The following is a 25,508-nucleotide window of genomic DNA, read 5'->3' on the forward strand; positions in this document are numbered from 1 at the left end:
AATCCAACTAGCATCATTTTATAAATATACACGTTGCACAGTATGCACAGGTAATGCATACACAGGACATGTGCTAATTATATGTGTAACCTAAGACTGCCAAGTCAAATGCAATTTATCTGGAAAATGACAGTAATAAATTCCACTTTATTCAGTCGAAACTTTCTTTATTCCCTTTTTATACTGCTTGATAATTCTGGACATGTATAGGAATCACACCAAATCTTTTAAGCCTGTGATTGCTCCTGTGCCAATCTTTGATGAAGATTGTGTGAAATATGCATAATACCCATCTATCAGCCTTTTATATGCATTGCTGGACATTTAATTATATTCAGAATTACCCAAAACCAAATAAGGAATTTGCTAAATTGTCTGTCATTTCACAGCGCAGGGGGCCCCAGGCTGTCTGGTAGGGTGCAGCTCTTATGAAAGTGAATTTGAAGTGTTAGTCTGCGCCTCCAAACTCATAACTCACTTTTCTGTTCTAATGAGTGGGCAGGTGCAGAACTGCCTCCAGGCATCATCTGGAAACAATAGAAAAGTAATAAAATACAGAAGATGCCACAGAAGCTCTCATCATTATTAATAAGTCTCCCCAGGGATTGACTGCATTGGCATTGCACTTCATCTTGTTATTGTCTGGCTCTGAAATGTTTTCTAAATAGCTACAGCGGCTTCGTTTTTCCTACATCAATCAAACCAATATCCTGTCACACTGAAACACAGAAGATATTGACGGGGTGTGATGTGATTCCACACAGTGTCCCACAGGTATAAGAGACTCCTTACCATCCCACAATCTCTAGTTTCAGCCTTATCTTTTTACGTATGCTAATTATGTGTAATGAGTAGAAGTGACACAAGTCTCCTAGTGCCTTTACCATGTCTTTGCGAAAACAATGTCCAATCAGTTATCAGTCCACAGCAACCGTGAATTTAGAGGAAGCTAGCAGATCCTGTCGTACAACAAAACTCAGCAATGCTGCAACAGAACTGAGAACCACTTCGGAGAAACCAAACTAAAAAAGCATTTGAAGCAATACAGCCTTTATGGATTTTTCTGCCTGTCAAAACCTCATTGAAGTTTTGATAGCTCTTTTACCAGTTCATAGTGTAGCACTCTCTCAACCAACACTGGTGTCAGTACATATTGTCCTCAATATACATTCATCATTCAAACTTTCCATTCTCACATCAGAGATCCTGGTTTCTGCAGACACAGTCTCTTGATATCACAAACAGACTAAGTCTGCCAATACTCCTGGTCTTACCCTGCTATTACTGTATCTGCACATGTTGTGAATTTCCCATCCTGCATATGTGCACAATTGGGAAATGTGATAGTAGAAATAAATGGCCAAGGCAGGATAATTACTACTGCACATATGAAATAGGAAGACCAATTTATACGGGTATCCTACAGTGCTTGCTGTAACGTCTCCCCCTCTTCAAAACATGCAAATCAGTCTCAAAATGTTACCATGATTAGTCGTATTTCCCTTTCACAATGCAAACACAAATCAATGTATGAAACATATATACAGTATTTAATGCAATTGTCAGTTAAGTCTGTTAAAAAAAAAAAAAAAAGTTTGATAAAAGTATAACCACGTTTCGAACCTTCAAGCAATCTATAGTATGAGATTCTAATAGGTTTAGAATATCTTTAGTGGAAACATTTATAAACAGTAGCTGTGTTAAGGGGACCTCTTGTGGTGACATTTGAGAACTGCATTTTTAATTTTGTTTTTTACTTTTCTAGAAACTGATTATCTTTAAAACATTAAGGCAACACACACACACACACACACATATATATAGATATACATACACACACACACACACACACACACACACACACACACACACATATATATATATATATATATATATATATATATATCTATATATATATATATATATATATATATATATATATATATATATTTTTTTTTTTTGCCTCCTGATAAAATGGTTCCCGGGTGTTTAAATATAAATGATGATAAACAATTTCCTTCCTGAGTCTTGAAGGCCAAGATAAGAAGTTACATTTTTATATTAGCTTGCTGGCACTGTTCTGAGCTGTGGCATTAAGACATTCACTACAAGGTAGGCGTCTTTTTATTATTAAGTTGTGATGGAGAGGCAGTTTAATGCATTTTTATTACTTATAAATGAACACTGTTTTTAAAAAAATCCTCCTCTTTCCCGTGACAATGGCTCCGCTTTTTTCTTTGTATTGCTTGTAGAGCAGCACACAATGGTGTTACCTCGGTTGTAGAATGCATTTACCATAGTGTTACCCTGGTTTGCCATGTTTATTGATATGCATTACCATAGCTCGCTATTCCTTACCTATGCTTTACTGTAAAATCACTGTGTTTTATTACACTTTGGACTTTCTATTGGAACCAGTGTTACATTCACATAACTCTTTGTAATGATATTTGACCCTCAGTAAAACAAATGTCTCTGTATAGCTTTTTTTTATTATCATATTTTATATGTTTAATTATTTTACTGTGCTTTGGGTACTTTTCCCAGTAACCTTCCTATAATTATTTATCCCGAGAACGCATTGAGACTATTTTTATTGCATTAGTTGTATCCCTCCTTTCTTTTTATTTCTTTTTTATCCTTTCAATTTAAAGCTGAAAATTTAATGTGTTGTTGTTTGTTATTGTTTGGCAAATCCCTGGTGTATAATTAGGCCAGTAAGCATGGTGTATTACACTATGCCCTGGAGCTGAAAGAATACTTCACCACCACTTATTAAAATGGCTTTATTTTTGTTGCTGAGGTGTATAAATGTGTGTGTAGTTGCTCTGTTATGTGTGTTAATGTGACTGGGTTTCTCTGTGATATGTTGCTGATGTGTGTTATGTGTGTAGTTGCTCTGTTATGTGTGTTATGTGTGTAGTTGCTCTGTTATGTGTGTTAACATGTATGAGTTGCTCTGTGATGAGTGTTGATGTGCGCAGTTGCTCTGTTATGTGTGTTGATGTGTGTAGTTGCTCTTATGTGTGTTAACGTGTATGAGTTGCTCTGTTATGTGTGTTAACGTGTATGAGTTGCTCTGTGATAAGTGTTGATGTGTGCGAGTTGCTCTGTGATGTGTGTTGATGTGTGTAGTTGCTCTGTTATGTGTGTTAATGTGTATGAGTTGCTCTGTGATGCTGTGGCTATTAACCCTTCTGCTACAGTGAAAATTCTACCTGTTTGAAGTCTGGCTGACATAACTTGACTTTTGGCTTGTGTATCAGGACGTATATCCACCAAGTGTACCGTATTATACCTTTCTAAACAGCTGAGAGACTGAAGATTATTATGAGAATAAAGCTTTCACTCCATGATTAAATATACCCTATAATTACCTAATTTGAAGGTAAAAACCTTATCTCTGATTTATTCTTTATTTATTTATTTATTTATTTATTTTAAAACAGTGACTTTTCTGCTCAATACCAAGCAAGAATGAACCTGGTGATACTTGCTACCCTCCTAATCTGCTGCATTCCTGATGCCAAGCCCTGCCCATCGTCCTGCGACTGCAGCCTGCTGGGAAACGAGGGCTTGCGGGTTGACTGCAGCTCCCGGTGGCTGAAAGAGGTGCCAACCCTGCCCGACAAAACAGTCTTACTTTACCTACAGAACAACATGCTGACGGGCATTCAGGCTGGTAGGTTCGACAGGCTGCACTGCCTACAGAGCCTGGACCTGTCCCAGAATCCCTTGAGCTGTGACTGTGACATTGTGTACCTCAAACACTGGTTGGACGACAATGCCAATGTGTCGGTGACAGGGGCCACTTGCAAAGGCCCAGCAAGCCCAGAGACACCAACCACTATAACCCAGCTTAGTGGCAACGAGTTCGCGGGCTGCAGAAGCACCAATCCGATCGACTGCTGGGGTCTCCTCCGAATTGATCTGATCATGTTGGGTGTTTTTGTCCTGCTGGTACTCATTCCGGTGGCTTATTTGTATTCAATCTCAAAACGATTAGCTTGCTGTGTTGCGATGACAATGGACACTGTACTTTATAGAAGAACTACAGTGAGGAGGCTAAAATCCCAATAAAAAAGCAAACAAGTAGGGCATGTTCTATATAAACACACACAGAGTAACCAGGCACATTTCTATTGTATAGCAGAGATCCTATGTATAATGTTTGGCACTTCAACTGAATAAACAGCATTACAACCTTTGTTTTTGCTTTTATTCTATAGCGGCTATGTATCCTTTTCAGAGATATCAACATGCTCAATCAATATGCTCATCATGGCATGTTGTACATCAATTGCAAGAGATCCGACCGTCTAAAGGTCCAGCTGTTTGAAAATGAAAAATGACTGGAGCTACAAATCATTTAAGGTCAAAGTTGCTTTTGCACACTCATCTTTACTATGTATTAAATAAAGTAAACCAGTTTAGAGTGCAAGTGAGGCTCTTTAAAAAATGTATGGAAAAGGATGATTTACCACCAGTTAGACTGACTCAATAGACCTTCATACAGCATTACAATATTGGACGATACTCTGTGAACATTTATGAATACTGACATTTTAGATAGTGTAGGGAATACAAGGTTTTAAAGAAATATGTATTTGATTAGCAATGTCATTACACAATATAAAAGGCCAGCATGAATCTATAGAAACTCCCACAGCACAGCAGATACAGAAAGCAGCCAGATAGTCTAATACACAGCACAGCTTCAGCCGGGAGTGGCTGGCTTTCTCTGCTACTGCAGTTCATTACTTGAGGGGTCCTTATCTCTTTAGAACACGAGGGGCTTTCTTTGGGCACATGATCCAGTGTGGTTTACCCAAAGCCAATTGTGAGTCTTTTCGCTCTTGTGGTACAAATGATTAGCAAGCTTGAGCGATAAACTGAAGAATCCGTCAAAAAAAAGAAAGTCAGCAAGCCGTCACACCAAAGCCATCACGTAGGCAGCTGGCAAGATGTTTTCTTTCAAATGTCTCTGGAGGAGCTAACCGCAGTGGTTTCTAGCAGTTTAAATAAGGACAGGCTGGCAGGCGTAGTATCGCCATCAGTGATGCGGGGTTTGAAAATTGTTTATCCGGCTTGAAACAAAGGTAGGTGATCATTGTTGCTCTATAAGGCAGAGAAACATTTAGATGCATATTATAAAGCTTATAGTGTGGTACTGCAAGACAGTTTTATAAACTTGATAAATTGCATAGTTGCCAAAGCTTTGCTTACTGTGTGTATTGCTGATTCAGTTTATAGTCATTTTACTGTACTTTTAAAAGGTAAGAGGGTGCATACTGGAATGTTTTGGAGATCTTACCAAACTATTTAAAACAGCACCAGGTACTTAACAGTTTTGATGAAATAGGTTTTGGTAGCAGTTATAAAAACATTCTTGGCAGTTTTAGGAGTTTTTTTTTTGTTTGTTTGGTTTTTTTTTTTAAAACAGCCACTGCCCATAGAGAATGTTTACTCCTAAAAAAGTTTCAGTAATAGGGCCCAGTGTCATGGTATATTGCAGACTGGCCTTTAGTTAAACACAAAAGCTAAAACAACTACCATTTAAGCCTTTGCAAGACAAGACAAGAAAAAGTGACCAGTCAACAGACAATGTTATTATAATATTTCCATTATTTAATTATGAATCATTAACTTGGCACTAACAAGGCCTATAGTATAACTTCAGCGAATTGCCCTCTGAAGAGCAGTTATGACAAGCCCAGACTTCTTTCATTAAACAGCTGCAAAACTCCCAGTCTTGACATCTCCCCTTCTGCTATAATGTATTACTGTAATTTAGAATGATTAAATGGAACCTCTCTGTTCTTTGCAGCATGTTGGCTTGCCCAGGTTTAGCCCTGCTCCTTTTCCTCAGTCCCTCCAATGCACAGCCATGTCCTGCCGTTTGCAAGTGCACCTCTTTCGGCGCTTATGGATACAAAGTGAACTGCAGCGCTAGGGGTCTTGCTGTGGTGCCAATGCTACCTCCTCGTACCACTGAACTTTACCTGCAAAATAACCTGCTCACAACAGTGCCTCGCGGGAGACTGGACAAGCTTCAGCACCTCAACAAAGTCAACATGTCCAACAACACCTGGGACTGCGGGTGTGACATCATCTACCTAAAGACCTGGCTAGAGGACCAGGAAGCCATCTCTCCTGCAGACGTCAAGTGCTTTACCCCAGCTTCCCTTGCAGGGAAACCCCTGTCCCAACTCAGGGGCCATGACTTAGTCCAATGCACTCAAATGAAGAAATGCCCTGACTTTGTGTACAACAATATACTTCTATTGCTTTCACTTTGTATTCTCATTATCCTTCTCGCATGGGGCCTTAAGACTACAAGGGTATCCACTTTTATCTATGACCTCAATGCTAGGCATGCAGACATCAAGCTTGAGTCATTAAAATCCATGAAGCCCAAGCACAGGTGGAAGAGATCTGATACCCTTTCCAAGGATTTATTGGAGGAGGATGAAATGGAGACACCTTTACCAATGGATAACATGGAAATCCTGAACCCGATATTACACATCTTGCAAACAAACCACAACATAAAGCTTAAAGCTACATGACAGGAAATGAGCAAGACAAATTTAAATGTATTATTTTGGAAGGTCAAAAAAAGAAGAATTAAAAGATGTTTATGAACTAATCAAATCAGTGAAGGAAGACACTGAGGAATGCTGTTGCCATGCAGCGCTTACTCCCAGGTATTTATTGTTTGGATTTGTCCATTGGAACACCCAGTTAGAATTGTAAATCTTACATGTTTTTTTCTGCCCCTCCCCAGTGTTGAATTCTGTACGTGGTAGTTCATGCATTTCTGATGAAATAAACATTAATACCTCACTGCGTTGTGAAATACTTTATGCAGCTCACTATCACTGAGACAGTGCGCAAGTCAAAAGTGGGCAAATTCATTTTTGTGACTCATCTTCTTTTCTGTAGTTCAGGAAAAATACATCTTTAAATGATACCATCATGAACATGAGATGCATCATGCCAGCATCCTAACGTTTCAGTATTGTTAACATACTGTATCTTAAGGGAGTATCTGTTTTAAAAAAAATAATAAAATACAGAGCTGCTGTGGAAAAACTTCTCTACCACAAAGTGCTGAAAAATTATTTATTGATCATTTAGAAATACAGAGGAAAACATATACTCTTCACATTACTTTGTATATACTCAAAAAGGCTCATTCAATTCTTGTGCCATCTTTGCAAGCCTTGCCAGATGATCATGGTATTGACCAACCACAGCCACCAGACTGTCCTGCATCGCCTGTGTGAAAAATCATGTTAAACCAAGTCATTGACTTGCATCCAAATCAATTATATATACTCTTGCCAGTTTTAGAAGACACGTTCTAAAACATTGTTTTTTCAAATAAATTTAATATTAGACTAAATTAAATGAAGTACTGCTTTAAGTCAAATTAATATATTATATCACAGTGAATATTAGATCACGGAGAATGTATTTTCTTTTAATACCTACTTGGGCTTTTTCTGTCTCATATGCGCAGGTCTCAGTTAATAGTTGTATTTTTGCCCTAATTTGCTGAGTTTCACAATCAGTCTGTTGCATTTGCTTCAGGATATCCTTTCTTTTCTCCTGAACCTGGTTACATTCACTAATGCAGAGAGAGATCAAACAGAATGCCAATCTAGTGCACTACCCATGTTGGAGAAATAATTCCTGTAATGTGTTCATTATGATTTCACTAAAGCCAAACTACTTTTAACAATGCCTGCAATTCCATTTAAATATTGCAATGAAAAACACTGTTTACAAGTGACACATCACCGCACCCCCCATCTAAATAAATACATAAAACACAATCACCCAGGTATTCGTCAGTCTGATTCACATCTTCTATATGTCTTATTTTCGCAAGGATACCACATACATTACACATTAGGAACTATATACAGTATATACAGCAGTTGCAGACAACTGTCACTGTGCTTAGTTGCATCTCTCCCTGTTAGAGGTCTGCTCATTTCATTTGATGTGCTTGCAGGTTGACTGATAGAATCTGCTTGGACACTTACCACTCTCTGAGATTCTTGACTCATTGCATTCGGAAGATCTAAAATTTCTGAAGACAACTTATTGAAGTCTGCTTACTGTTCTGGTGGAGTAGTCCCTAGAACAGAGTATCACTATATTTATTCTCAACATAAGCAAAATGACATCTTCATTGACCTAAACACTGTCCAAAGCCACATTTCAGAGGTCACCAAATGTTGAGGAATGTCTAGATCACATTTCATTGTAACTGGAGGATCGATACAATAGAACAAAAAGGGGAATAGCATATGCAGTTATGTTATTCAGTCTGAGCCTTAGGAGAGTAAGTCAAAGGACTTAAAATACAAAAACTGTGATTTGTTTTTATTTGGTCACCAACAACCATCTGAAGTAGCAATTCAAGTAAGTAGCAATGTTAGCTGCCCGAATTTATCCATGGGAGGCTACAGAAGAAAATATGCACACCTTTCCTACACAACTTTAACTACTCATTCTCTACACTTAATTTGAATAAAAATGACCTCTCTCCCCCCCAAAACTGTACAGAACAACATTAAAGTGAAGTGACCCTCTGCTCACTCTCATTCTAAAACCCAACCGCAGGATATCCTGCATTACCAAATTCCAGGCTAAAGGAGTCGTTAAATTCCAAAACAGTTTTTCATGCTTAATACAGCACTACAAAAAGGCAAGAGCGTTACATACGCGAGTCTGACAATCTTCAATTCGGCTTCCTTTACTGCTTTCACAATATACTGCGACTCTTCAGCTGGGTAATGTACACAGTGTGCCTGCCACAAACAACCCACACTTTGTACATAGCTATAAAGCGCTCAGTGGAGGAATACGCAGTACTACTAAAGTAACGTTTCTCAAACTCTTTTGATGTAGTATTTTGTTTGTTTTATGCGATTCTCTCTTAGAACTTTCTGTTTGCCCAAACCACTATACAATCATTTAGTTACAATCCGTTTTAATACAGTTCTGGAGTGTTCAGATAACTTAAACCAAGTCCTTTGAAGAACGTCAGTGAATAGCAGCATTAAAATAAATAATTGTTTTGCTAACTTTGGGTTTATTTTAATTTGCACTTTACCAACTAAGATTACTTGAGATTTAACAAAACCGACCAGGGCGCATTATTATTATTATTATTATTATTATTTATTATTATTATTATTATTATACAGCGAAATCATATAGTTTCTATCTGTAATAAAAAAAGCACACTTAAAACACATCTGATGCAATTCTGACGTAATAAACAAGTTACCTGTTTTCAAGTGAGAAAGGGCAGCTGTGAATTAACACTCGACTATAACTGAATTCGATTTCTAGATGTTTTCTATACCGTGGACACACATTCGTCTCAAACAATAATAAAAGCACGCTTTCTAGTTTGCGGTATACCTTAGGGTTTGGAAAAAAATATCACTTTTGATAATGTTCCTTGCGTCTGGCCCATCCAATATGCCATTCTGCAGGGAAGCTATAAGTTCATCAACTTTAAACTCAGGAGATGTATTTTTTCCCCCATTTCACTGTAGGGGGATGGGGAAAGACATATTAATAAACCTTGTTGTTGGTTGCGTCTCCCCGGAATACATTATTAATGTTATGCTCCCTGGCAAAACTATTTTTGCAAATATATACTGCGGGTAAACCTCTCAGCAGCATTTTAACGACAAGCATTGGTAGTTAACTTGTTGAATTGGTTCACTTTGTAACGGGTTTACATCTGCTCATCTCCTGCATACCTAGAATGTTTATATAACAAGTTCAACAGTAATATCATACATATAGCAGAAGTTAAAAAAAAAAAAAAAGTTTCCGCAAACTGTGATCAGCAGAGTGGCGACAAGGAAACCATTACATAATGAAAGTAAGCGAAAAAAAAAACGTTATTTTTATTAGACCAAACAAGCAAATAAAGTGCTCAGCACACGTGCAAACGTTTCGGTCGTTTGACCATCTTCCGTGCTGATTAGCAATAACTGTTCCTCCAGTCCATTCATAATAATTTCAGCAAACCTACCCGGTACCTTAGACTGCAGAATTCAGGTTCAAACCGCAAGCCTACCCGGTACCTTAGACTGCAGAATTCAGGTTCAAACCGCAAGCCTACCCATCACCTTCGTCTTCAGAATTCAGGTTCAAACCGCAAGCCTACCCATCACCTTCGTCTTCAGAATTCAGGTTCAAACCGCAAACCTACCCATCACCTTCGTCTTCAGAATTCAGGTTCAAACCGCAAGCCTACCCATCACCTTCGTCTTCAGAATTCAGGTTCAAACCGCAAACCTACCCATCACCTTCGTCTTCAGAATTCAGGTTCAAACCGCAAGCCTACCCATCACCTTCGTCTTCAGAATTCAGGTTCAAACCGCAAACCTACCCATCACCTTCGTCTTCAGAATTCAGGTTCAAACCGCAAACCTACCCATCACCTTCGTCTTCAGAATTCAGGTTCAAACCGCAAGCCTACCCATCACCTTCGTCTTCAGAATTCAGGTTCAAACCCCAAACCTACCCATCACCTTCGTCTTCAGAATTCAGGTTCAAACCGCAAACCTACCCATCACCTTCGTCTTCAGAATTCAGGTTCAAACCGCAAACCTACCCATCACCTTCGTCTTCAGAATTCAGGTTCAAACCGCAAGCCTACCCATCACCTTCGTCTTCAGAATTCAGGTTCAAACCGCAAACCTACCCATCACCTTCGTCTTCAGAATTCAGGTTCAAACCGCAAACCTACCCATCACCTTCGTCTTCAGAATTCAGGTTCAAACCGCAAACCTACCCATCACCTTCGTCTTCAGAATTCAGGTTCAAACCGCAAGCCTACCCATCACCTTCGTCTTCAGAATTCGTTCAATCGATCACAGCTGTAAAACAGTTTGAACGCTTTCCTGGACTGATTGGCAAAGGCGTCATTAACCCTTGGTCCCATTACTCCACTTAAGGTGTAATTCCTCATTTCAAAGGCATCGTGAATAACAAAAATCAAACTGAAGAAAATAAATTCAGGTTTAATTCACTGTAATACTTACACGATATATTTGAAAAATAAACTACTTACTACAAACCCGCTGGGTGTATTTCCCCTTTACTGTGTTTGCCTGTAGTGCAGCAGAGCGTTGGCGGGGTAAAATAAATACACCTTTACAATATGTAGAATTGTATATAACAAAGAAGTTTTTAACTGCTTCTTTTTTTCTTGTGCTTAACAATTCTTACTCATGATTGTTTTTGTTTTCTCGTTGAAAAACAAAAATAAATTAAAACAATCTGACCATAAATAACCAATCACACAAACCTATTGTCAAATAAATACCATCTAGCCTTCCTGATTTTCAGACTGTATTTTAATATTGCATCCCACACACCAAGATACAGATGATTAACAATGTAGCATTCCTTCCTATATATATACAGTAGAATACATGCCAACAGTTCCTATATGTTCGAGACAGTCCCGATTTCCTAGCAAAAGTCCCGCCTCTGGGTGCATAGGAAGAAAGTCCCGATATTTACTCAGAAAAATACCACTATTATTATATGATATATGATATTATATGATAGAGTGACCTCTCCCATGTGTATGATGCATATAAATTTTATTAAAATACAAGCAGAAATATGAACGATTTATAGTAAAAACTAAAAACAGGTGAAAGTATTGGAGAGACCATCACATCCTCCTTTCTATGCTCTTCTCTGCATGCTTTGCCAGACGCTCGTGGTATTGCTCCAGGACACCCATCAGACTGTCATACAGCGCCTGTGAAAGGAGGTTATTGTGTTATACCAACACGGTTTCAGTTATAATGGAGGCCCGGGCAGCTGGTGGCATTTCATCCTGCAATGGTGGCTTTGTTTTGTTTCTGATTCAAGTACCTAAAGAATTATCTTGGTTTTGTAAAGCTTTATGTAAATGCTAAAAGTACACATGGCTAGGGCTAAAAATACATTTTACTCTCCTAATGTATCAGTGTGCAACACTTCTGAGTAGACAGATTAATGAACAGGTTTTCAAACATTTGATTTGCATAGGGTTATTTACTGTTTCATTAAATTAATGCAAACCAAAGATTACACCACAAAGTATAGTGTGAAAGCACAAGATATTATTTTAAAAAGCTACAAATCATCTTAATTATACAGTAAATCTACAGCAATACCTTTGGAAAAAGCCAAAAAAAATGTGTTTGCTTTAAAACAAATACCAACCTGAGCTTTTGCAGTCTCATTTGAGCAGCACTCTGTTAAAAACTGCAGCTTTGCCTTGACCTGCTGATTTTCATTAATGACCTGTTTGATTTGCTTCAGGACATCCTCCCTTTTATCCTGAACCTGGTTACACTCACTACATAAAATAAACACAAAACAACATATGGATCAATTGACTACCAACATTCACCTCAGGTTTTAATCAAGTCTGATTCAGTTTTAAATGTTTCAAAAATATTCTGCACAATTATAAAAAATAAAGTGTATGGAAACACAGCATTTAAACTTAATTTGTTACACCTGCTGTGCAGTTATGGCATAGCCACTATAGTCCCAACACCGCATTTATATGTATAGTTCTTACGTGTGAAGTTGCAGTTTGCCATTTCACAAAAACAAATATTTTACCCAAACATTATTTGAACTTGTTGATCCTTCACTTCTTGTTTCTTCTGCCTTCTGATCTGAAGCTTGGTCTTTTTGTCCATCTTCATGCTCACGGCTCGTTTGTACTGAGTCTCATCGGTGCTCATATTCTTCAGATCCTTCCTCTGTCTCTCAACTACATCATTCACATTCCGAATCTACTTAGAAAGAGGTTTTTTTTTGTTTTGTTTTTTAATAAAATGAGCATCAATTATAATGAAACTAAAACAGAAGAAATAAATTAAATACATCTTCATTAATAAAAATAAATAAAAAAAACACCCACCTCAGCTATTAAGCTGTTCATTTTCTCCATTCCACCTTGTAAATCCAGCTGTAGTTTATAGAAAGACTGGAATTCTTCCTGGCACATAATTGAACCTTGGATTTTGTTTTGAAGTTCTACTAAATTCACATTGGTGTTTTCCTAAATAAGAAAAACAAAACACCACACACATTAGAAATACTGCACTATAGCAACTCAAGTACATTACAGTTCTGTGGCTGGTTGCATAAAATTTCCCTAATTTTTCCCTTAAGTGTTCCTTCAGTTTAATGGCGCTGTAGAAAGCAGCTTAACACATTTAGGTCGACGCTCTAGTTAAGGGAAAATGTACCCTTATGTTATAAACTTAACGCTTTGGCTTGTGTTTCTCATCCTTGCTTTGTGATTGGTTTATAAAGCAGTGCATCACACGGAACAGATGCTTGACATTCAAGACCATTCGCTGGAATTGTGACACTGCTCCTTATCAAAAGAGGGAATAGGTCTTACAATAGACTGCTTGATCTTCTTCACAGTCTCCTTCATCTTTTCCTTTTCATTCCTGAGCTCTTCTGGGGATTCCACAATCAGAGATTTTAGTCTAGCCTGATCTTCCTTAAAAGTAGCCAAATCCACTTTTTTATTGTTCTGTTACAAAATAAGTAATAAAAAGAGACGATTTTAAATGTTACAAAAACACTTCATACAGTAAAAGTATATAATACAGTAAAGTTTACAATACATACCAACTTTAGTGTTTTTTCTGCATGTTCACTTTTCAGCTGTGCAATCTCTTCATTGATTGAGTTCTATTAGGGGGACAAAAAGAGAACAAATGTTTCTTTATTACTTAAAGAATGCATTAATTTAGTAATATTAAAGTTGACAATGTGTTCAGAACAATGCTCATCTTTCTCTAATTATACTAGTGTACAATTGCATGTACAATCATATAAATGACAATAGCAATTTAAGAGAAAGGGTGTAAAATACTTAACCCCCTCTTTTGGGTACACTGATGGTTTAACAACTGGAAAAAAACTGCTTTGACACTCACGACTGCCTGAGATTCTTGGCTCATTGCATGATGTAGGTCTGTAACTGCTGATGACAGCTCTTTGAACTCTGCTTGCTGTTGTGGTGGGATGGTTCTAAAACAATATCATGGGGAAAAAAGGTATGTAGGTTAGGTTGGTATTTGCATTTGTTATTACAACAATTACTCACTGATTCCATGACTCAGAAGATTGAGCTTTTATAAAATCTAAAAGATTACAGTACCTCCTAATTCTTTAACACTTCCCCAATCTCTGTCAATTCAGACAGAATCACTTACGTGAGTTTAGTAATCTTCAGTTCGGCCTCGTTTATTCCTTTAGCTATGCTCTGCGACTTCTCCACAGCAGATTTCTAAATGAAAAAAAAAAAAAAAAAAAAAAAAAAAAAAACTAAACATAATATAACCATAGTATAACTTAAAATGAACATGTCGAGAACGAAAGATTTTCATGAAATGTCTAGCTTACTATTTTCAATTATTTTGTATTAATAAGGCCTACATCATTAATAAGAGCAACTGTGTATAACTTGTCAAATTCCAAGCATTAGATTTCCACAAACTTAACAGTAGCCAGATCCCTGTTTCTGTTTAGTGGTGTGTATGAGTACCAAAATAATACCATTAATGATAACCCAAACACTCTGTATTTAAATATATCCCTAGCCATTTGTGAAAATGTTGTAGGAGGCTGTGTGGTCCAGTGGTTAAAGAAACAGGCTTGTAACCAGCAGGTACCCGGTACCCAGCTCAGCTACCGACTCATTGCGTGACCCTGAGCAAGTCACTTAACCTTCTTGTGCTCTGTCTTGGGTGAGACGTTCTTGTAAGTGACTCTGCAGCTGATGCATAGTTCACACACCCAAGTCTCGTATCTTGTAAAGCGCTTTGTGATGGTGGTCCCCTATGAAAGGCGCTATATAAAGATTATTATTTTATTGTTACACTTACATAACCCTGTAGGTGGTCCAAGTATATTTCACGACGTAAGTTTCTGAAGTGAAGGAAATTCATGATGCCACACAAAATAAAGATGGTCCTTTTTGCTTCTGTGGGATAAAAGGATTGATTTAAACAAGTGTAAAAAAAAGTTGCTTTTTAAATTGCCATGTACAAACTCAATTTAAATTTGTGAACAGTAAACAAATAAACTATCAAGAACAATCCTGTTACTACCCTGACTAGTTTCAGACTACATACATCTTACATTTTATTTTCATGTCAACCAAAGTAATTTTCTTTTTGACCAAAGCCAAATTTGAACCGAAGAGCTCACAAGTGAAATCCATTATCCCAGTGCACCATCTCGCCCCTGCAAGGATCATCAATAAAATCAAAGGTAAAACAAAAGCAGCAGAACACAAATGTTTGCGTTTAACTTACTTGGACTGAGAAGGTCATTCATCTGAAAGTCATACACATGGCACATTGGCAGGAACTGACACCTAAAAATAAGAGAGCGCATTAGACGAAGGTACAAAGAGGGAAATGGCGCACCACAGACACCAAAAACATACATTTAATTAATCCAATTACACACATGCCTGTTTCCTTGTATTGGCTGTCAATATTTTTGAACACTCAACTCTACAGTATTAAAAAAAAAAAACACTTTTAAAGTTGTCTATGAAGCAAAGTGTAATATTATAACACTTACATGCGAAGGTAGATGCTGGAGATGGGTAAAATTCCTTCGTAAATTAAGGGGTGCTGGATATTCTCATTTACTGGCATCTGTTTGTTTTAAATTGAGAAAATAGGTTACTGGATGTTACCACATAACAAGAGATATCAGGGTAGGACAGTCTATTGGAAAGAGTACCATTTAAAGGATTGACAACTTTTGTATTTTGGATTCACTGACTGCTTTATAAAAACAAATAATGATAACAATAATAACAACAATAATAACCAGTAGTTTAAAAGTTAGGTTACATTTTACAAAATACAAACAGAACAATAGAATGACATACTTATGGCACCTCCCCTGTTAATAATCTGCATGCAAATATGCGTTAGAAAATACTAACCATGTAGTGGCAATCTGGCCTGAATCCAAACACAAGCTGTAGGATTCTCATGTACAATCTCTGTATAGAATCAGGCTGTAAAATAAAAATTAAAGTGAAAAACAAGCCAACATAGCTAATGCAACTCTAACAAAATCGCAATCTATATCTATCTATTTCTTTAGATTGCATGAATTTCCAACTGACGCATTTTTCGTGTAATAAAAAGTACATCAAAATATAACAGAAAATTAATTCTGTGCAAAAAGAAACTAAACCGTGGTCATGCATACAGCACCATCATTCACCAAGTTTGAAATGTGTCATGTTATTAACTTTGGTGTTACCAGTCAAGATGCTAGAAGTTCAACTTATAAAACACTCTCCACTGCACCTGCATGAAGCCCTTGTTCAAGGACCCCATCCTAGAAAGTACAAATGTTAATATCCAACTTCAAAAGTATTACACTTGCAGAGATACACCGCAATCTTTCTACAGCTCAGCTGTGGCCAGAGGTTTTCCATCACCCTAAAGAATTAACAAATTTTGCTTCATAAAGTTGAATGAAACCTGCTGAATGGTGTGTACCAGTAGGTAACATACTTAATAACATACAGCTTTGTAGTTTGCCCCATATACTTAACTAATAACTGAATTTGAAAATAACAGGGGGGACATTTCAAAATCTAACATGAAATACTGTACTACTATTATGGCTTCTGGTAGACTTTTGCGATATCATTTTGTAGTTTGATAAATGGTGTTAAATAAATAAAAAATCTAAATGATATTTTGTTAAAATTATCTCAATCCCCAAATTCTAGGTGATGCAAAACTCTTGGCCACAGCTATATAATGCAGACAAAATTAATTCAGCCAGCAACAAAACACTCGTGCAAAACTGCATACCTTAGGGGTTGGGACAATGTCACTTTTGGTAAAGTTCCTTGCCTCTGGCCCAGCTAAGACATCACTCCTAAGAAAGGCCAGAATTTCTTCCACTTTATAAACAGGAAAGGTGAGATTTTCCTCCATGGTTCTGTACAAATAAGAAAATACATGTGATCAGATAAATCTACATCTCTTGCCTAAAAATAAAACAGGGATTATAACCAGTAATCAGAAATTAGGAGAGAAATAAATTAAATCCCTCAGCCGTGTTTGAACAAAGTCGACATAAACATTAAAACACACACTTCAGTGCCTACACAACTCTAAACAGTGCAGTGGCATCGATTAACAACGTAGCATTTCGAGTTGACTTGTCCGTGCAGGTTTAAAAAAAAAAAAAAAAAAAAAATACAGGAATCAGTCCAAAACGGTATTAATATTCACAAACTATTTATAATCGGAGATATTCTCGTCTTTGAAAACTGTACCATAAATACAAATATAATCGTAAACCTTGCTACAGTTTTTTACAAGCTGTACATACAAACCCGCCAAAGGATGTAAAACTCAAATACGAATATCTAAATAAGGCACACATCATTTCATGGTTTTACGGCGTATTTTAAATCCTAAAATCATTACGTGCTCAGAAAGTTTAGATTGTAAACATATTAATAAAACGTACATGATTTAGTTCTGTCTGATCGCTACAGTACCGACAACCAGCCCTCCAAAGTCAAGCGTTATTATTTGATTTTGGCGCTTCCCCACCCACTTCCGCTGTGTGTTCCACTGTTAATGCTCCGCTGTAATGTTTTCGAGTTTCAGGCGCTCAAGTTGTCGCACACTTATGTAAATGAAGTGAGTTGCTACGCGACATAAGCGCTGAATGAGCCTGGCTTTAGAATAAAATAAAATAAACAAATAAACTGAGGAGAAACAAAACGTGAAAACCGTCCATGCTTATGTCCAGTAATATGGATTTATAATAGTGGGATCATTTTTGGTTTTTTTAGATTTTTTTTTTTTTCCCTTTATGTAAACCGATTTTTAAAATATCGAATTTGTATGTAAATACTGTTTTTAATTATCTAACAGCGCTACTGTAATTGGGACTGCGAATTATACATTAGGAAAAATACAATATTCGATCATGTACATTTCTATAGGTTTTTTGTACTATTGCCAATAATAATGAACATTAAAGAGTCTGCTACGCATATCTATATATTAAGATAAATACTTATATAGATTTTTATATATATATATATAATATATATATATATATATATATATATATATATTCATATATAATATATATTCAATATAGTTTTTGTTATGTTTGCTAAATAAATAATATTTGCAAATAAACTATTACAGCAATTACTCGTGAAAGTGTTATCTGCCAGTACGTAAACAGCTGTTCCAATGTATCGGGATCCTTTTGACTACTGGACAACTTTGTGAAAATGGTCTATAAAATCCATCATAAAAAGATCAGGCGCGACACAGTGATACCTAACGAGGACCCTCCAGAAAAAAAATGACAAGAGATTTGTTTTCGTTTTTTTGGAAAGGGGGTTGGATTTGAGACACCCCTTCCGTGTTGGCAGAGCTGCAGGTGCTAAAACTCCACGTCGTTTTAGTCAGTGTTTTATATTGCAAACTTTTCAGGTTTTAGAGCAGCCAGGTCACTCGGGACTCTAGAAACCTAACTTCAAGACTGCGTGTATGTGTTGCAGTTTGCCTTAACCGAAGAAGCCGTATTAAGGAGAAAACATGTCAACCGTCGATTCAGACGATGCATTCGATTTTCTCTTTAAAATAGTTTTGATCGGGGATGCCGGTGTGGGTAAAACTTGCGTAGTTCAGCGGTTTAAGTCTGGGATTTTCGTGGAAAGACAAGGCAGCACCATTGGAGTCGATTTCACGATGAAAACCATGGATATTCAAGGAAAACGAGTTAAGGTATGGTGAGAGAGGGTTTTTTTTTTTTTTTTTAAGTTGACTTTTTTTATTACAGACATGGTGGTTGATGTTGTGTCATTGTCCATCGTTTTCAAAACCAGCAAATGTATTTAAGAATTTGAAATCGTGAAAGTTCTATTTTTTTTTTTATCAGTCAGGAGTTATTTTGAGCAGGTATTATTGAGATGATAATACCACCACGTATTGTGTACTACTAGACTGAGGCTAGTTAATAATAAAGCGGTGAGTCATTTGCACAGTTTACGGGACTTTCCGAAATCTGTTCTTCATCAGCCAAAGTATTGTCAAGAATTGCACAGTAACAAGTATAATTAGTACAGTACTAAACTACGACGACTAAGACCACTACTTATTATTATTATTATTATTATTGTTATTATTAACATACATTGTCATGTGTTTACTTCGTTTCTTAAAAAGATTTTAACGTTTTCACAAATAATTTGCCATTGTCTTAGTTATAGCAATGTGTCACTTTTGCATGGTACATTAACACTGGTGTTATTTATTTCACAGGAGTTTGACACCTGATATAATCATAGTAGACAAACGCGCTGTGAACTGAATCTATCACCACATTGCCTAAGCATTAGTGACACTGTTGCAATGCCAGCGCAACACAACTTTCTTTTCCTGTTTGTCTTAAAGCAACGATGCGTCTAAAGGACTCCCTCCCCCACACAGAAAGGGTGTCATGCAAATCTGCCAATATGTTAACTTATTTAGTTGAGAAAACAGCTAAGTTTTAATGGCCTTCAACTAAATAGAAACTGTACTTCAGTTACACAGAAAGTTATTGATAAGACTGAAGCAACCTGTAGGGTCAGAATCGATACCGGTAGTACGTCAACGGTGAACCTGTTAAGTAGCGTTTATTAAGACCTTTGCATTGTCAAATATATTGGACACAGGTCAACTTGTAGACAGCTGTTGTAAATGAAGGATTCAAGTTCAAGATAAGAATGTTTCATGATTGACATTTGTTACGGATATTTCTTCTTTCAGGCTATTTAGGCTGACAAAAATGAACACCATTTTCATCCTATTAACTGCAATCCGCTTCACATACAGTACTAATAATATTAATGTAACTACTGCTACTAATAATAACAATAAGGATATTGCACACATTATGATGTGCTTAGTATTTCGGTAGTCTCCTGGAATGACAGTCCACAACAGCTTTAGTTTCCACTGGAGTTCATTCATTTATGTATTCATTGTGTTTCTGTTTATGCCTCTGCTGACTCAGCCCATGCTGAAGCAGGGCAAGGCCTGACAATGAGCAAGTGATTTAATGCATCACATTAAAACAAGGTTTTCAGCATCAAGCACACAGCAGGAACTTGTGCTCATTGGAAACGCCAAACCTAGCAGGTGTATTTAAATGTGCCCTTGTTTATACATTTTGGAGGGAGCTCTGAGTGCTCAGTAGGCAGGCAGCGCAGTGGGTGTCAGTATGACCCATACTAGTATCACAAAACCAGCAGTGTCCTCTTCAGTAATATACATGCCCCTTGCTTACAGTTGCAGATCTGGGACACCGCAGGGCAGGAGAGATTCCGCACCATCACACAGAGCTACTACCGCAGCGCTAATGGAGCCATCATAGCCTATGACATCAGCAAGAAGGGGTCCTTCGCTTCCGTGCCAAGGTGGATTGAAGACGTCAAGAAGTATGCAGGTTCCAACATTGTGCAGCTTTTAATCGGTGAGTGTTGCGCAGCGTAGTCCATTGATTTGGGGGTGGGGCAAGAAATCAGTCTGGTTTAGCTGTACGCGTGACTCGAGGCGCTTCAGTCTTAGCTCATCTTGTTCTGTGTTTAAGCACAAACATGAAAGACATCTTGCTTAAAGTATGTTAAAGTTCAAGTAATTAAATTGCTGCATTTTGGGGGGTCTGTTATGTTTTATGCTGACTGTTCAGTTTTTGTAGACACAGTAACTTCAGGACATAGCACAATTATCAGTTGGGTTGTTAGCAAGTTTTCAAGAATAAATTACTGTATGTATTTATCAAATGTAATTCTTGGCCTCAGGTTGGTGCAGACTTTTTACCATTTGAATCCAGGATTAAACTGTAACCTACAGTTTCTTTTATTAACTTTTAAACAGGTAACAAATCGGACTTGACCGAGCTCCGGGAAGTTCAGTTTGAGGAGGCCCAGGCCCTGGCCAGCCAGTTTGACCTCTTCGATACCGTGGAGACCTCAGCCAAAGACTGCAGCAATGTGGAGGAGGCCTTTGCTAAAGTGGCCTCGGAGCTCATGCTAAGGCATGGGGGCCCCATGTTCAACGAGAACGTGACCGACAGTATAAAGCTGAACAGCAAGGACGTGGGGGAAAGCTGGGGCTGTGGGTGTTGACGTCCACGCTGGATGGAGACCTCCTGGGTTTTTTCCGAGGTGACTGTGCAATAGTTAATCTCTTTTCTCCTGGGGACCAGTTTGGAGATAATTATTTGATATGATAGTAGTATTTATTTTTCCCAGTGACAGATATACATAAGATGGTCACACTGCGAAGCAAACAAAGGGAAACTGAAATTAATTAAACCCAAGGCATGTGCTGAATAATGTTACAAACTGGGGGAACTGCAATAATATAACTGTTTTTAAGGCCGTCAAGTTATATTTTCATTTGATCACCCTTTATCCCCTATAGGCGATTTTAAGAACTGGTTGGCTATCACTTGTAACAGCTCTACAATGCTGCCTAATTGTTGCCACTGATTAGCACTAATGCTGTGGTTAGAAGCTTACAGAACCTGATGAATCATTCCAGCAGTTTGACACATTTTGAATGGACTGCACCTTACTATCACTGACCAATACTTTCTGTGATATTATTCGTAGATTTTAATAACATTTCAGCTATTTAAATTTCAATATGTGTATCACAGCATTGAGAATTATGCATTTTTTCTTTAAAAAAAAAAAAAAAAAAATGATTGCATTATCGCATTTCACATAACTTTGCCTAACTAATTTCTGTGAGACAGGGCTGAATTACTTGAACTGTGAAAAGTGCTTATCAATATTTTACAGTGCTGCCGTGGAAACAAAACTCAAGGTTGTAAATAGTGTCTGGTTGCAAAAAATAAATACAAATAACTTTCTTTGGCAAGCCATTTTTTTCTATACAGATTCAGCACCCTGCTTTTAATGTATTAATCACGTCTGCGTTCTGATGGGAATTGATTGTGTTGCTTGTTGCACAGGACTGTGCGAAGTAAAGAAATTTCCAGGCTTTCCTGAGTACCGGCTGTACACTAGTTGAAATAGTGGCGTATTCATGTCTTTATATAGTGATAATAATAGAGCGGTATGGATTCTGTGGTTAATACAACTCTTTGGCCTCTTCTGAATCCAGACGAGGGTATGTTTTTGCAGTGGGAGACACCTCTTGGAGAGCTGAGGTAAAGAGGTATCTAGTGTACATTTCTTGGGAGCTTTCTGTTCACTTAGTATCATCTAAAGCAGTAGCAGTTATGATTTTCAGTATCTCCTTCCTCCTGATTTGAAAGACTTGATTTGTGTGGCTTTATTATGCCGATCGCTTGGGTGGTTTATCCGTGGTGTGCTTTATTTCAATTGCTTTCCTCCTGGAGGCTAGAGTATGACTTCAGTGATGATACGCAGGTTCCTTATTGGCCAGTCTGTACCCAAGAAAAGACCATGCATCTCCAAGCCTTGGTTGCTGAACACTTACTTGAAAGAAGCAGAAAACGGGGGGAACACATAATTTATAACCAAAGAGAACTGAGAATAGCTGACTGAAGGAAATAATCTAGAATAGATGGACCTTTTATCTGTTCCGTGTCGAAATGTTTAAAATAAATAAATAAATAAATAAATAAAACATGAATACAGTAGCAATATGCAAAAGTTGTACTTGGGACCAGTTTAACCCATTAAGTGCCATTGTCCATTTGAGGGTAAGCTACTTTGTAATTTTTTTGAGTATTTTTAACTGCCATTTATCTTTTTGTTTTTGTTTTTCATATTCTTTTTAACTGTATTGTTATGATAACTTACTCTAATTGTGTTAACTGCGAAAGTCTAAATGTAATGTATGAAATTGCATAAGTACAGCTTGTTTTTGGTTTTTCCCCCCAAAGAAAAGATTATTTGGTTTTAATGGGTAACAAATTATCATTAGCATTGGTATACAGAATTACATTCGAAAGAATGCCTTATATCTGCCAATATTAATATTTTGTACATTTTTATAGTGATCTGTTTTAATAGTAGTTGTTTGCATCTTGTGTGGTATAATATAAAAGTGAATGAATAATGTTTTAGGATTAAACTTGGTTTATTTAGGCATCTCTTTTTATAACAGGATAACATAACAGCCCAACTTAAACTGTCAGTTGTGGACCAGTTAAAAGATGCTCATTGCATGACATATACAGGACTTGATTAGTTGTGACTCCAAGTAAACATGCTAAAAGAAAGAAATGAAATAGTTCTCCTGGAGGTATTGTATAGCCTATGCTTATTGAAACTTGGTCATATTTCAGTGTTTTTCAAACACCCTTGGTTTTGGTTGCGAGAGTTACAAGAATAAAGGGACCCTGCAGCTCTGTGTACAATTGTTGCAAACTTTGTTGGTTGATTGAATGAGCCTTTGTACTATACACACCATCTCTGTAGTACTGAATGATTCATATTGAATTCACTTCTCATATCAAGCGTGGATATTATTTTGACTTGGAGTTGTTGTTTGTTTTTGGTTTTTTTTAATTGTGAATTTCTAGTATATTTGTATATTTTCCCAAAGGTTGTCTAACACGATAGCCATTTTGGTATGACTTCTATTAGCACAGTACCTTGGTATTACAACTACAGAGAATTAAAACCACACAGACCCAAGAGCTTTAGCCTGAATCGTGGGTTACCTGCTTGTATTGCGAGTAGCTGTGCTAAGCTGCTTGGTAGGGGATCTTTCTTTAGTTCTTTACATTTGTTTTGGAACATTTCCTGTTCAGTTTCAGCTTCTCTTGTGTTGTATGTCTTCCAATAATGAAGAAATTTGTGATTCTTACAAATTTAATTTGAAATGTTCATTCAAAAGGCACAGTAGGATATACATTTGTTTAATGTTTCTCAAATTAGCTTTTTTTATTTTAAAGACTAGTTTTTGTACAGAGCTGTGAAGGTTAATAAAGATCAGCTGAAGTGAGTAACAGCTGTAGCTGTTTCTAAGAGAGGTTTCTGTGGTAAGCATTATTATCGGAAAATGTATCGATAGAGCGCTCTGTGCCTTTCGTTTACAATGGAAATCCTTTTGGACTAGAAGTTTGCTTTCAATATATGATGCCTTCTTAGTTTTTTTTTAAAAATCAGAGACATAAAATCAATAGGTTTTATAATTATGGTTTGTTTTAAATGTTTGTAAAAGGTGATTTGGTGTTTGAAATTTGCATGTAACTACACATGTACTGTAACTGTTTTGACATTTTGCAATCTGATTAGAAAACTTTATAGGCTTATTGTAATATTTATATCTTTAAAAATTAGTCAGTTTTCCTCCTGTACTTTTAATAGACACAAATTAATTGAAATTGTAAAATGTTAGGCCTTTGTGTGGTTTTACTGAAATAAATGGTTTTTTTCTGAAAAAAAAAAAAAAAAAAACGCTTTGTTTTTTTTGCTTTTGTTGTTTGTTTCCAGCAGAGGGGGCTTTTTTCAAGTCTGAGGCAAGGCAGCATTTGTGAGCAGAGCCTGCATGAATTAATGCACAAAATGGTTTAATGACAGTACAAAACAGTATGCTCATGTCATAAAATGTCAGTTAGAGAATTTAAAATATTTAAATGAAGACACCTTGTACTTGCAGAACAAATGCTGTTCTTAATTATTATTCCATGCCCAGATTGTCATACAGAAGCATTATTCAAAACAGTAAAGCTCCTTTTAGAAGCTGCACCAACTAACATGACACAGGAACTGAGCTTATTATACTCAGGACACGAGGCAGCAAAACAGAGACATGGTTACATAAAATGCAAGAGGCAGCTGGAATGAACACACTTTGCTAGAACCCCCTCAGTCCCTGCCTATATTAAAATGTTATAGAGAGATGATCCTGTCAATGTTTTGATTTTTTTTAATGCACTCTCCTGGCCCGTCACACAACTGATAGCAAATTTATCAAAAGATATAATACTGTGTATGTAAATATATACTGCAATTCCCAAGACAGCCCTATACATAGCTCAGCTAATCAGAGGTCAGGACTGGGTAAACGAGCACCATGACCTACATGGGATTATGTCAAAACAAACCAAACATTTCAGCAACAAGCCTGTATCAGTCTTCATTTTATATTGAGGTTTATTTATTCTATTCAAATTACAGGTCATATTTAATGTAAACCATCAAGCGGCCATCTGTTAATGACAGAAAACTAGATTTAAAAAAAAAAAAATGTTTTTGTAATAACAGAACACATTTGTGCAGGTGCAGTTGCTGTGTACTTCCTTGGCAGTTCCAAACTCTGTCTCTATCTCTATTCTGGCTGAAGGCAGCAGGTTATCTAGAGCATCACTTTAACCCCTTAATATCCTGCCATGGCAGAGAAGAACTCATTTCTGCAACA

The 25,508-nt window shown here is 37.0% G+C and overlaps 4 protein-coding genes and 1 long non-coding RNA gene across 5 annotated transcripts; 3 read left to right on the forward strand and 2 right to left on the reverse strand.

Annotated features, from left to right (window-relative positions):
* Positions 1 to 1,997: 1,997 nt before the first annotated feature.
* On the forward strand, positions 1,998 to 4,198 carry LOC121298264 (platelet glycoprotein IX-like). The gene is made up of 2 exons (XM_041225290.1): positions 1,998 to 2,112; positions 3,450 to 4,198. Exon 2 carries the CDS (start codon positions 3,478 to 3,480, stop codon positions 4,078 to 4,080), a length of 603 nt encoding a protein of 200 aa, XP_041081224.1. The 5' UTR covers positions 1,998 to 2,112; positions 3,450 to 3,477; the 3' UTR covers positions 4,081 to 4,198.
* Positions 4,199 to 4,866: 668 nt separating this feature from the next.
* On the forward strand, positions 4,867 to 6,846 carry LOC121297800 (platelet glycoprotein IX-like). The gene is made up of 2 exons (XM_041224307.1): positions 4,867 to 5,099; positions 5,828 to 6,846. The coding sequence occupies exon 2, from the start codon at positions 5,829 to 5,831 to the stop codon at positions 6,567 to 6,569; it is 741 nt and encodes a 246-aa protein (XP_041080241.1). The 5' UTR covers positions 4,867 to 5,099; position 5,828; the 3' UTR covers positions 6,570 to 6,846.
* Positions 6,847 to 6,943: 97 nt separating this feature from the next.
* LOC121297801 lies at positions 6,944 to 8,796 on the reverse strand. The gene is made up of 3 exons (XR_005947218.1): positions 8,740 to 8,796; positions 8,055 to 8,149; positions 6,944 to 7,633 (listed from the first exon to the last, which is right to left on the reverse strand). It is a non-coding gene; the product is annotated as an uncharacterized LOC121297801 (long non-coding RNA).
* Positions 8,797 to 11,601: 2,805 nt separating this feature from the next.
* Positions 11,602 to 17,680, reverse strand: nuf2 (UF2 component of NDC80 kinetochore complex). The gene is made up of 14 exons (XM_041224380.1): positions 17,599 to 17,680; positions 16,932 to 17,061; positions 16,043 to 16,117; positions 15,670 to 15,746; positions 15,396 to 15,457; positions 14,964 to 15,061; positions 14,292 to 14,365; positions 14,013 to 14,106; positions 13,702 to 13,764; positions 13,466 to 13,603; positions 12,977 to 13,117; positions 12,673 to 12,848; positions 12,265 to 12,400; positions 11,602 to 11,815 (listed from the first exon to the last, which is right to left on the reverse strand). Exons 2-14 carry the CDS (start codon positions 17,055 to 17,057, stop codon positions 11,726 to 11,728), a joined length of 1,350 nt encoding a protein of 449 aa, XP_041080314.1. The 5' UTR covers positions 17,058 to 17,061; positions 17,599 to 17,680; the 3' UTR covers positions 11,602 to 11,725.
* Positions 17,681 to 18,475: 795 nt separating this feature from the next.
* On the forward strand, positions 18,476 to 22,072 carry LOC121297950 (ras-related protein Rab-43-like). The gene is made up of 3 exons (XM_041224581.1): positions 18,476 to 18,881; positions 20,430 to 20,613; positions 21,018 to 22,072. The coding sequence occupies exons 1-3, from the start codon at positions 18,693 to 18,695 to the stop codon at positions 21,266 to 21,268; spliced, it is 624 nt and encodes a 207-aa protein (XP_041080515.1). The 5' UTR covers positions 18,476 to 18,692; the 3' UTR covers positions 21,269 to 22,072.
* The last annotated feature ends 3,436 nt before the right edge of the window (positions 22,073 to 25,508 follow it).

Source organism: Polyodon spathula, chromosome 23 (genome assembly GCF_017654505.1).
Source record: "Polyodon spathula isolate WHYD16114869_AA chromosome 23, ASM1765450v1, whole genome shotgun sequence".
NCBI classification, from domain to species: Eukaryota; Metazoa; Chordata; class Actinopteri; order Acipenseriformes; family Polyodontidae; genus Polyodon; species Polyodon spathula.

What these genes read in the sequence shown, in the direction of transcription:
- LOC121298264 (XM_041225290.1), top strand. Translation starts at nt 3,478, where the DNA reads ATGAACCTGGTGATACTTGCTACCCTCCTAATCTGCTGCATTCCTGAT.
- LOC121297800 (XM_041224307.1), top strand. Translation starts at nt 5,829, where the DNA reads ATGTTGGCTTGCCCAGGTTTAGCCCTGCTCCTTTTCCTCAGTCCCTCC.
- nuf2 (XM_041224380.1), bottom strand. Translation starts at nt 17,057, where the DNA reads ATGGAGGAAAATCTCACCTTTCCTGTTTATAAAGTGGAAGAAATTCTG. An exon ending in GAATGACCTTCTCAGTCCAA is followed by an intron (nt 15,062 to 15,395) that starts GTAAGTTAAACG and finishes TTTATCCCACAG; the next exon opens with AAGCAAAAAGGACCATCTTT. An exon ending in TGGACCACCTACAGGGTTAT is followed by an intron (nt 14,366 to 14,963) that starts GTAAGTGTAACA and finishes TTTTTCATTTAG; the next exon opens with AAATCTGCTGTGGAGAAGTC.
- LOC121297950 (XM_041224581.1), top strand. Translation starts at nt 18,693, where the DNA reads ATGTCAACCGTCGATTCAGACGATGCATTCGATTTTCTCTTTAAAATA. An exon ending in TTCAAGGAAAACGAGTTAAG is followed by an intron (nt 18,882 to 20,429) that starts GTATGGTGAGAG and finishes CCTTGCTTACAG; the next exon opens with TTGCAGATCTGGGACACCGC. An exon ending in CATTGTGCAGCTTTTAATCG is followed by an intron (nt 20,614 to 21,017) that starts GTGAGTGTTGCG and finishes ACTTTTAAACAG; the next exon opens with GTAACAAATCGGACTTGACC.